This window comes from Mauremys mutica, chromosome 2 (genome assembly GCF_020497125.1).
Source record: "Mauremys mutica isolate MM-2020 ecotype Southern chromosome 2, ASM2049712v1, whole genome shotgun sequence".
NCBI lineage: Eukaryota > Metazoa > Chordata > Testudines > Geoemydidae > Mauremys > Mauremys mutica.
The window spans coordinates 125,323,346-125,344,414 of NC_059073.1; the positions used below are offsets into that span (position 1 = coordinate 125,323,346).

Consider the following 21,069-nt stretch of genomic DNA (forward strand, 5'->3'; position numbering starts at 1 on the left):
TGACACCAGTGGCGTAGCCAGGTGGAGGGAACAGGGGGAGTGATCAAAAAGGTGCCACCCGCTGCGGTACTTTTACTCACCCGGCAGCGCTGCAGTGCTTTTACTCACTGGGCGGTGCTCCGGGTCTTCAGCAGCACTTTGGTGGCGGGGCCTGCACTCGCTCCGGGTGTCTTCAGTGGCACTGAAGGACCCGCCGCCGAAATGCCACCGAAGACCTGCAAAGTGAGTGAAGGTCCCGCCGCCGAAGTGCCGCTGAAGACCTGGAGCGCCGGTGGGTGAGTAAAATAAAAGCGCCACAGCGGGTGGTACCTTTTTATTTGATTGCTCCCCGGGTGAGTAAAAAGGTGCCAAGAAATTGACACGGCTCAGTGGGGGAGCGGCCGCTGCCCCGCTTCCCCTCCTAGCTACACTACTACCTGACACCACCAGTCCATTAGCCACCCAAACAATCTCCTGAGGGCTCTTTCAGCTCTTGCTTTGCCTTGCAAGGTTAATAAGAGGTGCAGACCAATCCCTTTTGAAGTCTTCCCCTGTAGAGTCCAGACCCTGTCACTGGACACTCACAGAAATGACCATCTAAGCTGTCCCCAGAGAAATAGTGCATGCACCAGCTTGTTTGATTCAACTGAATGAATATCAGCTCCAATATAACATCACAGCACTGAGGTGTGTTTATAGTGAAAACAATCATAAGTTTATTATCAAAGGCTAAGATTTAAGAGAAAGTGAATAAGGACAATGATGGAAACACAAATGGTTACATATAAAACAAAAATATAACATGTTTCTTAGAGCCTAAACTTAACTATATCAGGCTAAAACCTCTGTCTAAAGTACTTTCTCACCTAAAGCAGTTCCCCAGCTTCTTCAGCCACCCTGGCTGGGATCCCCCATGCAGAAAGCACTGTCCGTTTTGCTTCCTCAGTGAAGGATAACAAAATGTCTTTCTCCCTCCCCCCCCATACTCCAGAATTCATTGTGTTGCTTGCAGAGTCAGGATGATCCCCTGTGGTTCATTCCCTGGTGCGCTGGCTTCATGTTGTATGCAAAATGGGGTTCTTGCTGTGTTGGCTTACAATGCTTAATCTACCGAGGGAGATACATCTCTTTGTCTGGCAAAAACCTGTTTGCCTACCCAGCTTGGGACACAGTCTCTAAAACATATTTTCAGTACATACACACACAACTCCTTAAATATCATCTGTAAGTACATCTCACAATGATTGAGTATCAATATGACATAAGCTTTTATTAGAAACCTCACTTGACCCTTTTTCGGTAAGTGCTATTAAAGCAAAGTGTTAGGTGTAGTGAGTTTGTCAGGCCTGTAACAGAACAATGATCCCTTTGTCAGTTGGCATTGAGGGTTTTTAGGGTCAGACCAGTGTAGTTAGTTGTTTGCTCATTCATGCATATGTTTTACTGGCATAACTTAGGTGCCTAGAAAAACTTATTCTATTTAAGCATTTGCATTACTTATCTCATGTACAGACTTAGTAGTGGATGGAAATAGCTAAAAATTCTTAAGGGTTTAAAGGCTTAAATGGAAATTATTATTAAGGTTCAGAAATATTTGGGAAATTCTAAAAATGTGTTAAGTGAAAAATGGGCTAAGGGCCAGGGTTTCAGACTCTAGCCTCCATTTTTGTGGGCATAACTGCCATTGCAAAATTGTGTTGGTGGTTACATGTAGCTACAGAAAAGGAAGCCTAGTAAAGACTGACCTGAAAATTTGGCTCTAAAAAAGGACACTAGTTATTAATCATTTTAAGAGGTGCAGATTCTATTCTCCTGCATTTTAAAATCTTTTTTTTTCTCTGCATTTTGTTTGGTCTTCCCCATTAACCCGGTTCATTTGAATTTTCTGTTTTGCTCAGATACCAAAAGATTAAAGTCAGATGCTCGTCTACAAACTTCCTAACCATTGTCCTTCACTGGTGAGATAAAAGGAAGAAGTCGTGGAAAGAGAGGAACTACACCAGGCTTCAGATTTTGGACTATACGGCAAGACTTTGTAAGATACTCGGTGTTTTCTCCATTAGGGCTACAATGGAGATACTGTCCCAGGACTCTCTGCTGGAATGTCAGATTTGTTTCAGTTATTACAGCCCCCGACGGAGGCCCAAGTTGCTGGACTGTAAGCATACCTGCTGTTCTGTTTGCCTTCAGCAGATGAGGACAAGCCAGAAGGACCTGAGATGTCCCTGGTGCCGAGGTATCACTAAACTGCCACCGGGATTTTCTGTATCCCAGCTGCCTGATGACCCAGAGGTGATTGCTGTGATTGCAATTCCCCATACTTCAGAGCACACCCCAGTCTTCATCAAACTTCCTAGCAATGGGTGCTACATGTTGCCCTTGCCCATCTCCAAGGAGAGAGCGCTGTTGCCAGGAGACATTGGCTGTCGCCTCCTGCCAGGTAGTCAGCAAAAGTCTGTCACTGTGATGACAATCCCAACTGAGCAGCAGCCCCTGCAAGGAGGGATCCCGCAGGAAGTCGGAGAGGAGGAGCAAGACAGGAGGGGCGTTGTGAAAAGCTCCACCTGGTCAGGTGTTTGCACTGTGATCTTGGTGGCGTGCGTCTTGGTCTTTCTCCTTGGTATTGTTCTCCACAATATGTCTTGCATTTCCAAGCGTTTCACTGTGATTTCCTGTGGCTGAAAAGGGTCTGCTCCCAGAATACTCCGATGGGATAATTATGGGGTTGGGAAGGTGGTGGTGGTGATGACAGGCTCGAGTGAGATGATGCACTGCAACATTGACCAATTACTACAGAACGCTTGACACCGGACAGCTGTTTGACAGTCTAAAGGCAGTCCTAAAAGGCGAAACGTGAGACCTCTCAGCAGAGTACAGAGAAAATCATAATGAGCATCTGATGGTAACTGCATTGAGGAAAACTGCATGTGTCACCATCCTCATTGATCAAATGGACTGTAACTTCTAATGATTTTTATCATGTTATGAGACTAAAGACATCTACTTAGCTGGTTATACTGTAAAAGTATATGATATGATCACTCTGTCTTTAAATGCAGTAGATTAAAATCAAAATGCTATATGTATAAGTAGAATTAAACATGAGAATCAGTGTAAGACTCAGTAAAGATAGTCCAATGCCAGTCCATACATTTTTTTTTTTTAATGGGGGGTGAAAGGGAACTGTAAAAAAAAAATTCATTTAGTTAGTAAGGCTTTTTATATATTTTAAATTGCACATTAATTAAAATAAGTTAGAAAGTTGCATAATAGTTTTTAAAAGGAAACATTTTACAAGCGGTTTGTGTTTCGTATCTGATGTGTGTTTTGTCATATACTTTCATTTTGTTTCCACCTGTAGTGAAGTGTCCTTTCCAAGTGTTTTGTTAAAGCAAGATCCAAGCAGAGGAGCAATAAAGTGAACAAATAGGGCTACCTAAAAGTGCAGCCAAAGCCCTGCGGTGTAAGCACTGTCATGAAGTATGGCTTTGAAGTGTAAACACTGGACGCGCTGTTTCACCTCAGGCAGGCTTCTCAAGGCTCTGATCTCCCTGGGGATTAGTGAAGAGATGGGTCATAGAAGTGCTGGACATGCTTCCTACAAGGACTGGATAGCAAATTGATTTTTAGAATATGGGACCAGCCTTGCCTCCATGTTCAGTCATAGTTGCAGCTGTGTCATTATTGACAGTAACTTGATGGATGCCTAGATGACGGAACAGAAATTGAGGTCTCATTGTGCCAAGCATTGTACAAATATCTCATCTCAAAGGGTTCATGCTCTACATAGATAAGACAGACCAATGATGGGAAACAGGTTGAGGAGGGAAAGGGACTTGCCCAAGGTCACAGATCAGGTCAGTGGCAGGACTAGGAACAGAACCCAGGGCTCTTGAGTCTAAGACTAGTGCTTGATCCACTGGACCATGCTGCCTCTCCTAACCCCCTGGCGTCACACTGGTGTAAAACCTATGTGAGATCATAAGCAGGCCCTGTGCCTCCTTTCAGTGATATAAACCTTGCTACTCTTAGGGCCAAATGTGAAACTTCCAAAAGGAAATGATATATTTTTTACTGCATGTTGACATTACAAAGCCCATGTGACTGCAATTCATTGCTCATAAAGGGCCAGATAAGGATACTTATGCTAACACCTCACTTAGCAAGACAGTTCATCACCTTTTGTGGGACTTCTTGTGGAGTAAGGTATTCAGCATGAGTAAGGGTATCAGAATCTGGCTGAAAGTCTGGATTTGTTTGATTTTTTTTTTTAAGGGTCAGAGTGGGATTTGTGGTAGAAAAAAACTATTGGTTTGCCTGATTTGTATTGCTAGTATGAAGAATGAACAATTACACAGGTGTAAGCACAGTGAACAATGACCTCTAATCTATTACTAATATGCTTTCTAATAGTTAATTTGAGATGATTCAACCCTATGTAATAACACTGGAGAACCTTGTTCCAACTGAGTTAGGTGCATAAAGGAAGTCAGTGGTGTTGCACCAGTGCAACTGAGGAAAAATTGGTTCATTATGAACATCATTCTCATTTGAAAATAAAATACAGAGCACATATCTTCCTTAGTGCTAGATTCTCTCTTCTCTCTCCCCCCCCCACTTTATGTCTGTTCTCTAAAGAATGGCATATATATGCCTGATTGTTAAATTATATATGTAAGGTTACGCATGAAGATAAAGCTCCTGGTGCACTGTGCCTGCTTTTATCTACTGTCATTTGTGAGGGCATAACAAAGAAAATACCCCAGAGGTGACACATTTGTTACCTCTTTTTATCCACTAAGAAAAGCACATGCAGAACCATATGCAATATGCAGAGAACCTGGTTTACAAACGCTTCTTATAAACGTTATGCACCTGGACATCAGTGAACGTGGGGTGTAATAGGAAGGAATATTAATTCCAAACGCATGCGGTATTAAAATTGTTAATCTGTGTCATCGTCTTGTAAGGAAAACTGTATTTACATCCATGTTACATGTTAGCATGTAATGGAGCTGTAGCCGGCTAATATTTCTGCCTTCATAAGACTCCATGCTAGAATACAGTTAAAGGACATACTGCTCTACTGCCTCGCCCCTTGTAATCATGTACCCTCGCAGCACGTGATGGGGGGGCGTGGGCGTGAAATGCTACCAGATCAGAATGGCGGTGCTTGACACTGATTTTGCACTCACTGAGCACAAGTGTAAATGGCTAGACAAGATACAAGACAGTGGAGTAGAAGGCCCTGTGAGTACAATACTAATAATATTAACATTGGAATGACCATAAAATGCCTAACTGAAGCTCTTGACAAAGCAGGTTCTCTTGATCTTTTCAAATAATGTCTCTCATAAAAGGTGCTGGTTTTCCTTCCCCACACGAAGAGTGTAGTTGGAAGGATAAACCAGAAATTAGGTTAAAATGCTACACTGCATAACACATTTCATAACAGGCAAATATGGGGTTTAATCTGGTATTAATGATGTAGGCATCATCTGACTAGAACACCATACTGTATTACTTAACACAGTGCATTGTTTGGTTAGTGTGAGTTTCTTGTGCTATTCAGAGCCTGCTGAAATGCATGGCTGACCTAATTTCTGATTCTGATATTTGCCTGTTTTACAGTTTTTGTGTGAGTGCAATAAATAAAACCTCAAGATTTTTTGTGGGTTAATGCCTATTCAAAAATATAATTTTAGGGGGAAAGTTTCTTCTTTGTTTTAGGCAGTGCAACTATCATTGAAATTTTGCAACTTTCATATCATGTTAGATCACATAGCTTTATGCTGATGAGTGTAGAAATGAGCTGTAGTATATTGCAATGTACAGTGTTAGACCATTTCTCAAGTAGGTTAATATTCATACTTTAAAATGCAGTGTGGTCTATTCCGTTTTATAGTCCTCAGTACAAGACCTGGCATTCAGAAAGGAGACAGCTATCTATGGCTATGACTTTGCAAAATGTGTTAGAGAAATTATTCCCAGGAAAAACATTTAAACTCACATAATATCCCAGTTCTGCACCAATTTCATGCCAAAATGATCAGCTCCTGGGTAGGTTCTTAATCCTTGTATATCAGCGACTCTTTTGATCACTACTCAGTTCTTGAAAAAGGAAGACAAACTTTTATTTTTTTATGGCATAAGTACTAGTTGAGCAAACATTATTTATACTAAATCTTGCCTGAAGTTACTTATGCACCTGCATTTTTGGACAACCTTTATGAAGGTGTATTATTTGATTGTTTACCGGAGAGTACAGCTTCTTTTATTTTAAAGGTCTCAGCTTCCATTTTTAGCTTGTGCTTTGCTGGGTGACAGAAATAGGGTTCACTTTGTGAAAGTTTGTTCAGTGAATTTTACAAATTCAAAATATGCAATTTTGTTATGTGCAATTTTTTTAGAAAATTGTGTATTAAGTGATCATGCTTAGATGATATGGAAAGAAGCATAGTAGTTTTGTAAACAGGGAGCAATCGTGAGTCTAAAGTTTCATCTTTATTAATGAAGTTTGGTATGAATAAAATATTAGCAGGAATAGATGAATACATCAAGTGAGTTATGGTTTCTCTAGTCCTTCACCTTAAAATGAACAGCACAGTGAGTAACTCAGTGGAATTATTCTGTATTTACACTAGTGTAACCAAAACTAGCATTTGGCTGTGTTCCTCAAGACAAATTTTTTAAGTATGGGCTGTGGCAAGTTTTCAAAATGTGTGTGTGTGTGTGTTGGGGGGTAGTAGTTTTGTTGTTGTTGTTAAATAGTTGATTTTTAGTAGAAATTACATCTGATGACCACAGAGCTACAAAGATTTTCTTTTCTGCTTCAAGTGATTTTAAAATTTGTGAGTGAATTTATTCCTTACAAAGGTGAGATATTACTGGCATTAGCCTGAGCATGTATTGTGCAGGCAGGTATGCGTCACCTCCCTACCTGCACCCCTCCTCCCCCAATCATGCCAGTGCTCCTTAATCCAGATCAGCCAACTCCTATCCTCTGCTAGTGTTACAGGCATGAGGCTTTTCTTGAATGGAGATTATGCATTTAACAAATCCACTGCAAAATAAGCAAACAGGGTGAGGATGAGACCAAACAATTTATTTTCACTTGTGACTGATACATGATTTGAATCTACTATAAGCCTACACTTTATCTAGATTTTTTGTGTGTGTGTTAATACCTATTGCACTAAGGTAACATTGTGACCTGTTCATCAGTGATTGGCCAGAACCAAAAATCCCAGATCTAAACACACTTCTGTGAATTCAAGCTGTATTACAACACAATAAGTCATACAGGAGACATCTATATGTCTAGTAAATACATTTAGTGGAATGCTGGCTTCAAAATGTTTCCTCTTGCCAGCTGCCCAGGGTATGTGGTTTTAAATTTGGGGTTTTCTTTCTTTCTGGGAGGAATGCGTGATGACAAATGAATCCAAACATCACCCAGGAGGCTATAAGGATTCATATACAGTTAAAGCAACTTTATGTTTTGAGTATTTAGCAGGGCAAGATTCTACTGGAATGCTGGAATGGAATTACAGCATATTAATGACCTTTCCTTTCCTTTACACTGTCCTTAGGCCTGACAGCTGGGATTGTTCTTCTTTCTTTCTCTCTGTCACGTTAACATTTTGCATGCCAGTATTGACCCAAGTGAAACTACACTGCTTGTTTCACGACATTTCTCAAAGTGCCCTTAGCATCTTTAGCAAATGAGCACTTATGTGTTGTCTAAGCGGTTGAAATTTAAAGCCTTATAAATGTCCAGGGAATGCATTTTTACAGCATTCAATTAATGCTTCAGTAAATATCTCTTTATTTTAGATCTAAACATTAGCTAAATTTTCACTAAGCAGTCTACTAAACACCAGAAGCAGGGATTAGAGAGGATTCACACACAAACACATATATATTAATATCATATTGAAGCCAATATGCATACTGGTAAAGTGAGGACTTACATGTGCTCATGGGAACATGAGAGGGAGGAAGGTTTTGAAAGCTGAGGGGAGCGCGTGTACACACACAGCGAGACTCAGAAGATTATCTGTTACCAAGGATTGAGTGGATCATTAGTAACCAAGAATGGACGAATGCTGTCTGGCTATACTGGGGGTGTTGTACACCCTGAGGCAGCTTCTTCCTTGTGGAGGAGTCCACACCTCTGCCTCAGTTCCTTGTGATAAGCTGCCTCTTATCCTATGCCCTGGCTGCTGCCCCCTAAACTGCCCCCCTCCCTAAACACTGGAGTTCCTGGATCCTGTTGGGACTGCCCATCTTGTATCAATGCTGGAGTAGGTGCTGCATCCTGGCCTGGTGTTCAGGTGAGGAGCCATTGAACTGCTGCTTGCCTGGGGACTGTACAGAGGCTTCTGCCTGAGGTGGGATGAGAGGCCCTGAAATGAGCAGGGCTGGAAGGTTGGGTTTTGAGAGTTATTAAGGGTTTGTCAAATGAGCAAGTGGCTCATGAAATTAGCGGGGAGCCGGAACTGTCATGAAGATGTCTTGAATTGTACTGATTGGGATGAAGAGATGTGGAGGAGGGGCAAAATTGAATGGAGGGATGATTAGGCAGTGGCTTGGAACTGGTTATTTGTGGTAAGTGGAGACATTTATCAGGCACATTTGAGCTGAATTAGATTAGTTATTTCTGATGCCTGGGAGTTAGATGGTTTGTCATATCATAGCTCAAGTGTGGTTTGGCCAGGCAACTTGAAATTTTGGTTAATTCAGATCTTGGACCCCTTTGATTATTTTGGAAGTTAAGTTTTCTGCCTAATTAAGAAATTTGCAAAGTGCATGGGCTATTCTAGGGTTGTGAGAAGTCCTTAAATCCTGGGAATAGCATGAGTTACAAGCATGCTTCTATTGAAGGCCAAATGTATGGAAAGCAGATGGTCATATCCCATTGCAAAAATAAACTTGACTGACAAAATTGGCAAGAAAAGTCCAGAACAACTCCACAAAGCTCTTTAGACATTCCATGTTAATGTCACTGTCACGCCTGTTTGATTTAAGAAGTTGTTTAGTTGAAGACAAAGGCAGTATTGCTGTACTTCACATATGTATGTAAGAAAAAATTAGGGTTATATAAGAGGGCTGGGTTTTTCTGTTTTGTTTTTCAAGTTGATGTAAATAAGGCAATTGAGAAAGTCGAGTAGTTACTTGCCCAAGAGTATTTACCTGTCTATTTTAAGAATTATAAAGCGTATCTTATGTCATTGCATCAGTCTTGAAAATTTCCATCACCTATCCCCAATTGCATGCACTGAATGGTTCTGAATTTCTGTGGTGAGACCCATTAAAGAGGGATTTGAGTCTCGATCAATAACTGAGGACTTGTCTGACTTGTCAGGTTGCTTAACTTCAGATTCAAATTTCACTTCTCAGTTCCAAATATAAGTTGTATGTAGTCCTTAAAGAATTGGAAATTGATTGTCCTATTACTATGAATAACTAGATTCTGTTTATTTCATATCTCTGAGCTCATGGGTCAGTTTTCAGTAACATACAAATGTTGTAGCTAGTCTTTTTACCTCTGTTGATGGAATAAATGTAATAATTTTTTTGGTGAAAGTTTGTGGTTCCACTCCAGAGAAAGATTATATGGAATTTAAGAAAGTGAAGCTGATAGGTCGATGTTGGTTCATTTTTAAAATCAACTTGTCCCATAGTAGAAAGCAGAGCCTTTCTACTACGGGAAAGGAATGCCCAGTTCTCAAAGTATCTGAGCCAATCTCCTGGCTGAGCTGCTTATGTATAGTTTCACATGTAAATAATTTGGTGAATTATAATGCTTCTCAAATTCTAAAATTTGCTTAAGAAATGTATTTCTTTAAACAGTTGGGCTCTGAGTCAGGAAAACATCCCTATTTGAGAAAGCTCTTATGCATTGAGTTAAATGCACTTAGGCACATGCTTAAATTCAGTACATGCTTTAGTGCTTTCCTGCATAGGGATGGCTTTAAGCATGGGCTTAGGTGCTTCTTGAATCATGGTCAATCTTTTGAATCATTTTCAAAAGCATATGAAAAGTAGCTTTGCCCTGAAGAAACTTTATTTTGCAACTTAAAAGTAGGATTAACAGGGAGATGCTTTTGTGACTGTAAATCCCATAGTACAGCTGTTTTCAAGTAGAACTGGTTGGAAATTTTCTGATCGGACATTTTTCTACAGGAAAATGCTGATTTGTCAAAATTAAAACATTTTGCAGGAACCTGTCTATTGGTTTCCGTCCAGCTTGCCTGCTTCATGGGCTGCCACAAAACCAGGACTGGGGACCCTGGTTTTTAGGCTTCCCCAGGTTCTTGATAGCCTGGGCAGCTTAGGGACCTCACCAATTTTGTTCTGAGTAAGTCCAAATAGAATTTTTATTTATTTATTTTTTTTAAACTAAAATCTCAGACTCCCCTGGATTCCATGGAAAACTCAGAAATCTTGAGTTTTTGTTCTGATGCAGGACAGAATTTTTCAGGGCTTTGGAGCTGTGCTCCGGCTCCGCTCCAGCTCCAGGAAAAAACCTGCAGCTCCAGTGCTCCGGAGCTGCTCCGCGCTCCAGCTCTGGGCTCCGCTCCAAAGCCCATGAATTTTTAAAAATGATTTTTTGGGGTTTTACTATCAAATGGGAATTCTGGGTTCCAACCAGCACTATTTTCAAACATTTGAATATAGAAGCATGTAGTAACATACCTAAAGATTTTTTAATTTCCTCTAAGTTCTGTTTTTAATTGCCCACTATACACATCCTGTAGAGCACTCAACTCACAAAAAAATCTTAAGTGACAAAAATAACAAAACCCTGGAGATTCTAATGACTTTTTCTTGCTGAGGTGAGCTAAGGCACTAACTAAACCTATAGATTGATCTAGCTGTCTCCCCATTTAATTCGGATAGTTGCTAAACTAGTCAGACACACTGAAGCTGCAAGTTTTTTGTTTTTTCCCATCTAGGTTAGACAAGACAAGACAGGCCTGCTGCATATCTGGATTTAGCAGGGAGATAAGGGCTGTAAAATGTGACTACTAGTGAGTGTAATATTGTGGTATACAAATTATTGCAACATTTAGTGCCTTTGGTCAGTCATCCAGGCAGGTCAAGTATCTTGTGGAATGCTGCTAAGATTAACAGATAATTCAAAAACAAAACAAAACAACCAGATACTGTCTGTGTTTGTTGCTAGTGATGTTTGATCCATCTGGCTTTTTTTGGTTTGGGTCTTTCTTCTTGTCTCTTTCACAACAGAAACAGCACGCACAAAAAATATTCATCCTCATTACATGAATGCAGTCTCCTTTCTCCTGTTCTGACCTGTATTTAAGCCCTGGATTTCTTTGTAAATTTGCCTCACTAATGATAAATTACCCATAAATAAGTGCCACACCTTTATGCTGCAGCATTCTGAATGATGATAAAGCTAAACAATGGAAGCAGTGTACAACAGAACAAGGAACCTCACCAACACTTAAAAAGTTGTATCTTTTTTTATCAGTCTGCTATTTCCATCATCAGTCCCATCATCTATTTTAAATGAATAAATTGCAGTATTTCACCCTTAAAATTACCCAGATTTTTCTAAAAACAAATGAAAAGAAAACAAGATATTTTCATGTTTGATTTTTCAAAAATAAGATAGTACAGGAGCTGTAATTTGAAAATGAATTGAATTTTTTTTAAAGCTAGTGCCTCAGTGGTGAGGGTATTGTAATTAATTTAATTTTTTTGGGGGTAGGAAACAAATAGAAATTCATGATTTGGATTTTCAGTCCTGACTAGTTTCAGATGTATGTGTGTGCTTCTGTTTGCAATACATCATAAATGCTGTAACAGCTGGAAACTGTGACACAAAATCTTAATAAAATCTCACATGTTGCGAATTAAGTTTAAAATGCTTATTGAAAGGTGGGAAAGTTTTTGTGGCACAGGACAACTTAACTTTTATTGACTTTGAGCCTTTGTAGTGATCTATGTGGTGTTAATCCTGAGTCTCACCTGTGTCACATCAGCAATCAGGCCTTTTGCTTCATTAAGCCATTTGATGGACTCAGCTAATGAGAATCTACATGCTATGTAATATATGTAAAGGTAGCTATAATTTTATAAATCTGCAATGAGGAGCCATCTATCAATAAAGATCAGCCAGGTTTAAATCGGTTAAACCTTTGCTTTAGTTTAGTGACCTGGATTTTGCCTGAGGAAAAGACATCTTATATAAATGACTTTATACTTGGACACTCAGGAAAGTGAACTAAGCTAACTGAATTAAGGCCATTTAAATTCCAAATGAGTGTGTCCACACAGCGGTTTAATGCAAAATATCCAATCCATTTTAAATTCACACCCAGAGTTAATTCGGATTAATTTTCCTGAGTGTCCCTGTGTAGATAAGCCTTAATTCACTTCTACAGGATTTGGCCCAATTGGACCAAGCAGGATTTAGCCCACTGTTATACTAGCATGTGCTGAAATGAAGTATGAACTTGTCTTACTACAATTTTTCCTCCTCTCTAGAATCAATCAATCTGTAAGGACATACTATAGGTTTTATCATAGCTGGAACAGTCAAATACATCTGTGATAACATCCTTGCAGTCTTATGCTTTGTTGCCTAGTGGTTACCATAAAAATTATTCCAGGGAAGTAGTTAAGAGAAATCTGAGAACCTTGCCATAAGCTTCCTCTTCTAGGTTTTCAAGTAGTTAGACCTATTCCTTATACCTCTATATTCCAAGAAATGAGGGACCACTTTCCTTTATACCAGTGGTTCTCAAACTTTTGTACTGGTGACCCCTTTCACATAGCAAGCCTCTGAATGTGACACCCCCTTATAAATTAAAAACACTTTTTATATATTTAACACCATTATAAATGCTGGAGGCAAAGCGGGGTTTGGAGTGGAGGCTGACAGCTCGCAACCCCCATGTAATAACCTCACAGCCCCCTGAGGGGTCCCGACCCCCAGTCTGAGAATTCCTGCTTTATACATCGTCATGCGATATGGAAAAAGTAGCCCAGAAATAGGCTGAATACCAGTCAAATGCTGCTGCTTTTGCTGAGCAGTCTTAGGTTATTGTGCCACTTACATAATGTTTTGCTGTGGCTTCTAACACCCCCTCTTTTTTTTTTCTTGGTTTAAATTATTTTCTTCTTTAATGTCCAACAAGAAAAAGAGACACAAAGAAGAGTAAAGCTGTTCTTAATTCAGGTCACGTTTGCACCATCTGCTCTATGGCTATTTAAATGTTGTCACAGGAAAGCAGTGGTTGCCCCTGTTTTTCATCTAAATGAGTGCCAGCAGGGTTCCTGTTGCAGAAACTAAACCTGACTATGCAGAGGGTGCCTGTGTGCATGTGTGTTAAGCCCTGGAATTAAAGTGTGGAGATCTGCAGATGTGGAGCACTTGCTGGAAAACTCAAAGGGAGCAGCTGTGAGATCCAGTCAGGTGACTTTTCTACATATTAGAGCTGACATTTCCAAGGGACAATCAAAACAGAAGCCAATAGTCTACCATGGTGTATGGGAAATACATTGAAAAGAGTAATGATGGAGTCAGTGCACACAGACATGTTCTCTAGGGAAGTCAATTGTCAGCATTCCAATATTAGTCCAAATTACTTGCAATTGATTTCAGATCAGATTGCTTCAGCTACTCTGTTTCTAATAGCTCCAGTCTCCAGGAGTGTTTCAAGCAAACTGTAAACTAAACAGTCTCAGAAATCCAGTAGTCCTGACTGGACTTCCTTTGCATTTTGAACTAACCTTATTAGCAAAGGTTGCTATATTGGCAAATTCCACAGGAAGGAGTGAGGATACTTGTCCTGATCAGTACAGACAAGTTTCAGGAGCTGTTAACAAAACAAAACAATCCAGCATCATCATGACAGCTGAAGCACCTCTCAGTGCCAGTACAAAGACTTATAAGACTGGCAGTGATATATAATAATACTCTCTCCTTCTCTCTCTGTGTGGTGTGTATAGACATGTTTTTTGTAAAGACAAATGTGCTTGGTTTCAATTAAAATCAAAGAAGTCCCACACAGTTATATTTTGCAAGTCCTTATTTCTTATCCCTACCCCTTCCAATACATTTTGAAACCACTTTCAGTCTTGTTAATTGGTCCATGAGATGTTGTGAAGGTTGATTTTAGCCTGGAGGCACCCAAGGTATTGCCATGGCTGTTCTATAGCTGCAGCACCGGCTTCTCTCCTTGTATTACGCTAAGTAGGTGTGTTCCCTTGCCCTTTCCAGCTCTCCCTTCCCACCTCCCCCTGCAGGTTAATAATAATCTACTCAAATGGTAGGTTGATATTGCTCACTAGTTGTTAACTAAAGTCCTTAACATTGTTTATTTGCAATAATGTGTATAATTTATCTCAGAAACTTTGTTTTAAAGGGCTAATAGCCCTTTGGATATGAGCTGTAGGGCTGTCTTGTCAAAATTCTGCCAAATATTGACTTTGCAAAGGGGATATCAAGCTGCTGTTTATAAATCTGAATGTCTTAAAAACCATTCTTTCCTTACTCTTCCTGTCCTAGATGGTGTCTAGAAAGTCCATGAGTTTTTGGTTTTCCCCCACTGGCTCCAATTTTAATATACGGTATTTTTGTATGTTGAACCTCTGGTGTCTTGTCCTTTGTATATGTGGAAATGTTGAGAACTGCTCTGACACATTTGTTACGATTAAAGTTCTTTAAAATGATTTTGAATAGACTTGTGTGTGTTTGTGTGTGTGTGTGTGGTTTTTTAAAAAAAATAATAAAAGAAGAAATTGGCCAGGATTCTCACTCATCAGTTCCAGTGAGAATTTTAATAGCTTTGGGGAGTAATAAAAGAAAACTGTGATCCTCAGCCAAGTTTTATGTGCGTGGAGGTGACTTTCAAGTGGACCATCAGCTAAGCCAAAGAAAGTCTTCTTTATGCATTAGTAAAAAGATATGGAAGTCTCTCTTCAACAGAATGCAATTCCAGTTCCTTTGCCTTTCATGGGTAACCTCCATGCGACTTCTAAGTGCTACCTCATCCATGTTTGATTCAGGTGCAAATTCCAGCACTCCCGACCACCTAGAAGGAATCTCTTCATATTACACATTCACTCACTATACATTTTTGAAATTAGTGGACCAGATCCTCAGTTGGTGTAAATGGGTGTAACTTCAGTGACTTCAGGGCTGTATACTCTGCCAGTATACAACAGCCGAGGAGCTGGCCCAGCATGGTTTCAAATTCTGGTAAACACTAAAGTTAAAAAAAAAAAAAATTGTGACCTTCCCCCACTACAGTCAAGGAAAAACACAACCTCCATGCTTCCTCTCATTATTTTTAATATATCTCTGCTGAAAAGAAATTTCTCTGACAGGAGACTCAGGGCCCATCACCACTGTGACATTTGACCTAGACACACACGGCTTCATTCTGAACTCGCTGACATTGGCATAAATCAGAAAAAGTTCCACTGCAGTGAATAGAATTACTCTGGTGTAAATCTAGCATCGGTGAGATTTGCTTTGGGCTCATGGATGTGATATACTGTATTAATGTGGAGAAGCCTCTTATTCTGCATCATGCCAAAATTCATATTCTAAAGTGTGCTGGCACTGTACAAATGCATAGTGTGAGACAATCCTTTCCCCCAGAAGTTACAATCTAAATAGACAAAGGGGCGGAAGAGAAACAGATGTGTACAGAGGTGAAATGACTTGCCTGCCATCACCCAGCAGGTCACTGTCAGAGGTGGGAATAGAATCCAGGTGTTCTAGTTCTCACTTCAGGGGCCTGCCCACTAGACCACATGCTGTCTCTCTCAGTCAAATTATTGAATTGAATTAAATAAGGTATAACCGTATATGGAATCAAATGAAAAGAGAATCAAGGTCCTGGGCAAATAAAATGCAACAAGTATAGATAAATGGGTGGCCAGTGAAAACAATCAACTAGGTAAGAAAACTAAATGGGTCTTTGTCACAGGGCTGAATTTTCTGTTGTCCGAGTGTAAATCAGGAGTAACTTCACTGAAGGAAGTGGAGTTATCGCAGTGTGCTGGATTGGTGTGAAATTGCGGTGGAGCTCGGTTATAAAAGGTATGTCATTTCATATGCAGCACTTTACCTATGTAGGTTCCACTTGAACATGACTAAGGGATGGATTTTCAAAGGTATCTGGGCTCCTAAAGATGCAAATAAACACCTAGTGGGATTCACAAAAAGCACCTAAACAGGTTAGGTGCTTTTGTAAATCCCATTAGGCTGATATTTGTATCTTTACATGCCTAAATGCCTTTGTAAATCTGGCCCAAAGTGCACAGCCGTCAATTAACTGGTTCACGAAAACCTGAGTGAATGTCTTTTGAAAAGCACTTGTTGGTGTTTGCAGTGTCAACACATCCAGAATGAAAACACTGGGGTCCGGATTCCAATATTCTTACTTGTGATGAGTTGTGCCTTGCCACATGAGTCAGCCCATTGATTTGGGATAGTAAGTACTAGTCAGCATGAGCAAGGGCCCTAAGTGAGTGGCAATGGCAGAGCTTTCAGAGCTGCTAAGCACCAGCTTCTCCCATAGACTTCAGCTGGAATTGTGGAGTTGGAAACACTTTTGAAAGTCAGGCCCCGAAGTGAATTGCCAGTGAGTTAAGTGGTCCAGCCAATCACTGTTTTCATCATGAGTAAATTTGTCACTCTAGCCACATTGATGATAGCTTTTCAAAAGTTTCTCTTCGCACTGATTGGAAGGAGTGATTTACTCCCAGCTGTCTACTGTATTATCTACTGAATGCTTAAGCATTACCCAGATGGGTGAATTGCTCTGTGTATTAATAACTGAGTACGCTTCCTCATGCTGCCCATTGTTCCTCTCGCTTCCTATGCTGGATGATGATGATTTTTTTTAAATGTCCTTAGAGAACTGTCTGCCTCTCATTTCACTTGTTTCTGTTTTGCTGTTTGTTACTGATGTTGGGGAGATTTGTCCAGGTTCCTTTGAATGTTGATACTTGCAAATTGTCTTTGTGGTAGACGCATTAGGATTGCAATGTTTTGTTGGTATTTTAGGCTCAGCAGTCACCATTTTAATCTTTGTTCCTGTGAGATATTCTCTATGGTGCCAGAAGGGGAGCGGGGGGAGGGACACTGCACAGTTCAGCTGTGTAGCTGAAAACAGGCTGGGATGATTGCAAGAGAGAACATAGAATAGATGATTTGCTTTAGTGTCGATATTATTCAAATGGAATCCCTGGACTGGTTTTAGATGTCATGCATTATTGCTTACATGATAATGATCAGAGGTTATTAGTTTTAAATTCTGTGGTTGCATCTCTCCCTCTCTTGTTACATGTTGGTGCTGTTCTGCAATTGTGAGCAGGCTAATTTATGTGTCTGTGACGGTGTGTGTGGATGGGGTATTGATTACAAACCCGAATGGACCAAATTAATCATTGGTGTAACTTCCTTGCGAGTAAAATGGTATTATTCCAAGCATGACTATTCCCAAATATATCTGCCATACTTGGCAGTGCTAGTGGATGTCCTGCTTACATGCAATACATTAGCACTTTGCACTGCTTTGCTATCTTTTACCTGGAGTTGAGGATATCAAAACTTTCAACAGACATGGATGAATTCAAGCCTTACAACACCCTTATGAGATAAATAATACTATATAACCATTTTGCAGCTTGGGAACCTGCGATAGAGAATGTTTAATTGAATTTTCCAAGGTTATACTGTATCTCCATGGTAGATCTGGGAGGACCAGAAGCCCATATCTACATGGAATGAACCCCCCCACCCCCAAATTCCAGCTCTTTGTTCCACTAGAGTGCATGGCCTTTCCTTAATCTGAAGGTTAGAAGTAAATCCAGAAACACTGTGATTTAGACTGTGTTTGCAAGAATAAAAATCATAGGTGATTTTATTCTTTACTACAACTATTTGTTTTACACAAACAGGTCCCATGATACCCTTCAGCAAAGTAGTGTGTCCTGACTAATTAATTGATTGCAGGTGCAGGCTAGATCATTAATTTCAACAATATCACTTTTAACTGGTTGTAGTCACTTCTACCAATAGGAGCAGAGCAACTGGCAGATTGCTGTGTAGCCCATAAGCATATTGTGGTGAATAAATCATTTAAGGCCCAATTCTGCCACCCTCATTCATACCGAGCAGGTTTCTGTATAAGGAGATCTATTAAAACCAGTGAAACTAATTACAGAGTAAAACACAACTTGGCACAAGCAAGTGTGACTGAACTGGGCCATTTGTTAGTGGATTAATACATGATGCCAAGCTCTTATCTAAAATTAAGCATTTTATACCATTAATACCCTGAGATTATGGTTTCCAAATAATTGCCCATTTCTTTCTTCTGTTTTTGTGTGTGTTTGTATTCAAATATTGATAAAAAGGAAATTTAAACAGGAAGGGATAAGGTCTGAGTAACATAGTACAATAAAAGCAAACTGGATGGAGTTCAACACTTAAGTCATAAAGCAGTAGTTAAGCTATTATTGTCTTCAGTGAGGCTAGAAGTATTAACATATCAAGGCAAAAAAGCAAATTTGCAATGGCTTAGTTTGGAATTACCTTTCCAGGAGGAACTAGAACAAGAAAAACATGTTATAAAGAAAACACAACTCTTGAAGCCAAACCACCCCGCGGACACTTTAAAGAGACCCGTTGAAATTTTAAAAATTGGACCAGATCCTCAGCTGATGTAAATCAGTGTAGCTCTAAAAAAAGTCACAAATTTACGCAATATTCTCTACCTATGTTACAAACAACATATTCAACTATCAGTTCCTTAGCTGGGGGACACCACTGAGGTAGCACACTGAAACTGTCTCGGATTAAAACATTCCCTTCATTGATGGAGTCCTTTGACAGCATGGCCTGGGGTGGCAGCTCACTATTCTTCTGCCTCAGCGTCGCCCCTCAGTCTTCATCCTACTCTCTGTCAGTACTGAATCCCGGCTCCTCTTGACTAATGCCACCTTGAGCCTAGTCCTGTCTCCTAACTCCTCCACCAGTATTGCTTTGGCTCCCTAAAGCTCACCCTTTCCTTTAACTTCCCTCCCCAGTGGCCACTTTAACTTCAATCCCCACTGTCGGTCACACCAATCTACTCTCTCCGCAACATTCCCTACCCTAGATAGGACGTTTGCCTTCTGTGCTCATCTGATCCTTCACTGAATTTCCTATAGCAGTTTATCCAAACGTCTCTCACCCTGCTGGTTCCAATTTGTACCTCTACTCAGATAATTCCAGGATCATGCAGCTTTTCCTGATTTCATTGCTTCTCTTCTGCATGGGTCAGCTCTGGATTAATCTGACCCCCACCTTAAACATAAGAACATAAGAAAGGCTGTACCGGGTCAGACCAAAGGTCCATCTAGCCCAGTATCTGTCTACCGACAGTGGCCAATGCCAGGTGCCCCTGAGGGAGTGAACCTAACAGGCAATGATCAAGTGATCTCTCTCCTGCCATCCATCTCCATGGCTAGGGACACCATTCTTACCCATCCTGGCTAATAGCCATTTATGGACTTAGCCACCATGAATTTATCCATCCTTGACAGGATGTTCTCATTTGCTCTTTCCTCCAAAGTTGGGAAATGGCATCTCTGGAGGGAATGCAAACACATGTGATCCAAGGACATCTTGAAAGCCAACAGGCAGAGTGCAACATGGACACAGGGTTTCCCTGGGTTCACCAAAAGAATGTCATGTAAAGTCTCTAATGAAAGCCTCTGTCACACAATCATTGTGAGAGATTTATATGGAAAATATGTGAAGAGTTATGTAGATATATTAAAAAATATGTTCTCTAGGTCTGTGAGATAAAACAGCTCACCAAAAGACAATCCACATACTCCTGGCAGGTGTATGTACTCTGGCTGGTCATAAAACAGATTGAGAATTTTATGGTTCACAATGGTCATCCACTCAAAAGTGTGAATTGAATGCTAATGAAGGCTTGTGAAATCTTCAAAGAGAGGAAATTAACAGGAAGAGGTAAACAGCAGGCATTATCCTTTTTAGGGGTAAGGCAATGAACTTTTGGAACTGTATCTGGGCTCCAGCTGATCCCCTTGGTATTCCTCGAGCCCATGAGGACAAGCAGACAGCAGGCTTGATCTTATGAGAAGGGGTTTCACCAGGTTTGATGGAAAACACTGACGAGAAATTTGGGTGAGATAAACTTTTTTTAGGGAGGAGGAGAACTTGTCAGTTAAGTTCTGGCTTTAGAATGAGTATTATGTTGTTGTTTTATATGAAACCATTTGTTCCCATCTCTCACTGGTTCTTATTTGAATCTCAGTTCTTTCTTTAATAAGTTTCCTTTTAGTTTTATAATTGAACTCAATGCTGTGCACATTACAGGAGCAGTGGTCTAAGATACATGGTTCCTTTTGGAACAGAGGATCTCTGCAAGTATCCAGTGATGAGGGGCTGTATACCACAGAGGGATGCTTTGGAAGGACTTGGGGGCTAGGGTGCATCTGTTATCAATTTGCAAGGCAAAGACACAACTGGTAGAGCCCAGAGGATAGAGTATGAGTAGCTCTAAGTTAGGGAGCTAACACCCAGCTAGTACAGACAAGACTCCCTTGTGCTCGAGGCAGGTGGTAACAAGGCGACTCTCACCCCTGGGTGCCCTGAGAAGCATCAAAACATGGTAACACATTTTGTCTGTTAAGTGAAGTAATTAAAAATATTTGGTGTCCCCCGCTCCAGCTAACTTGCTCTGATTTCTGGGATGTGGCCTCTCAATGAGATTTATTCTCTTTAAAATGTAGCACAGGCAAAAGAAAGAAAAATACCTAAATCTTAGATCTGTTGCAGGAATTATCTTAAAATACCATCTTTAAACATGCTCAGGTTTTGCTTTTAAATGAAGACTATGACTATAGGCCACTGGAGGATGCATGGGTGAATTCTGAATGAACTGCTTAAAAGCTGGTTAAAATATTGTCATGCATTATTCAATATTGTAAAGCATTTTGGGATATGGATTGTATATGAGAAGCTGCAAAATCAAACTCTATATTAATGGACTGAACTGTGGATCACATCACCTGTGAGCG

General features: G+C 40.2%; 1 protein-coding gene across 3 annotated transcripts in view; it reads left to right on the plus strand.

Annotated features, from left to right (window-relative positions):
* Positions 1-14,650, plus strand: part of RNF152 (ring finger protein 152) — a 77,259-nt gene extending 62,609 nt beyond the window's left edge. For all 3 annotated transcript variants that reach the window (XM_045006095.1, XM_045006094.1, XM_045006096.1), the window contains one exon: positions 1,878-14,650. In XM_045006095.1, the coding sequence (XP_044862030.1) occupies positions 2,050-2,661 (612 nt within the window). In that variant the 5' untranslated portion in view covers positions 1,878-2,049 and the 3' untranslated portion in view covers positions 2,662-14,650. The remainder of the gene's footprint in view (positions 1-1,877) is intronic.
* The last annotated feature ends 6,419 nt before the right edge of the window (positions 14,651-21,069 follow it).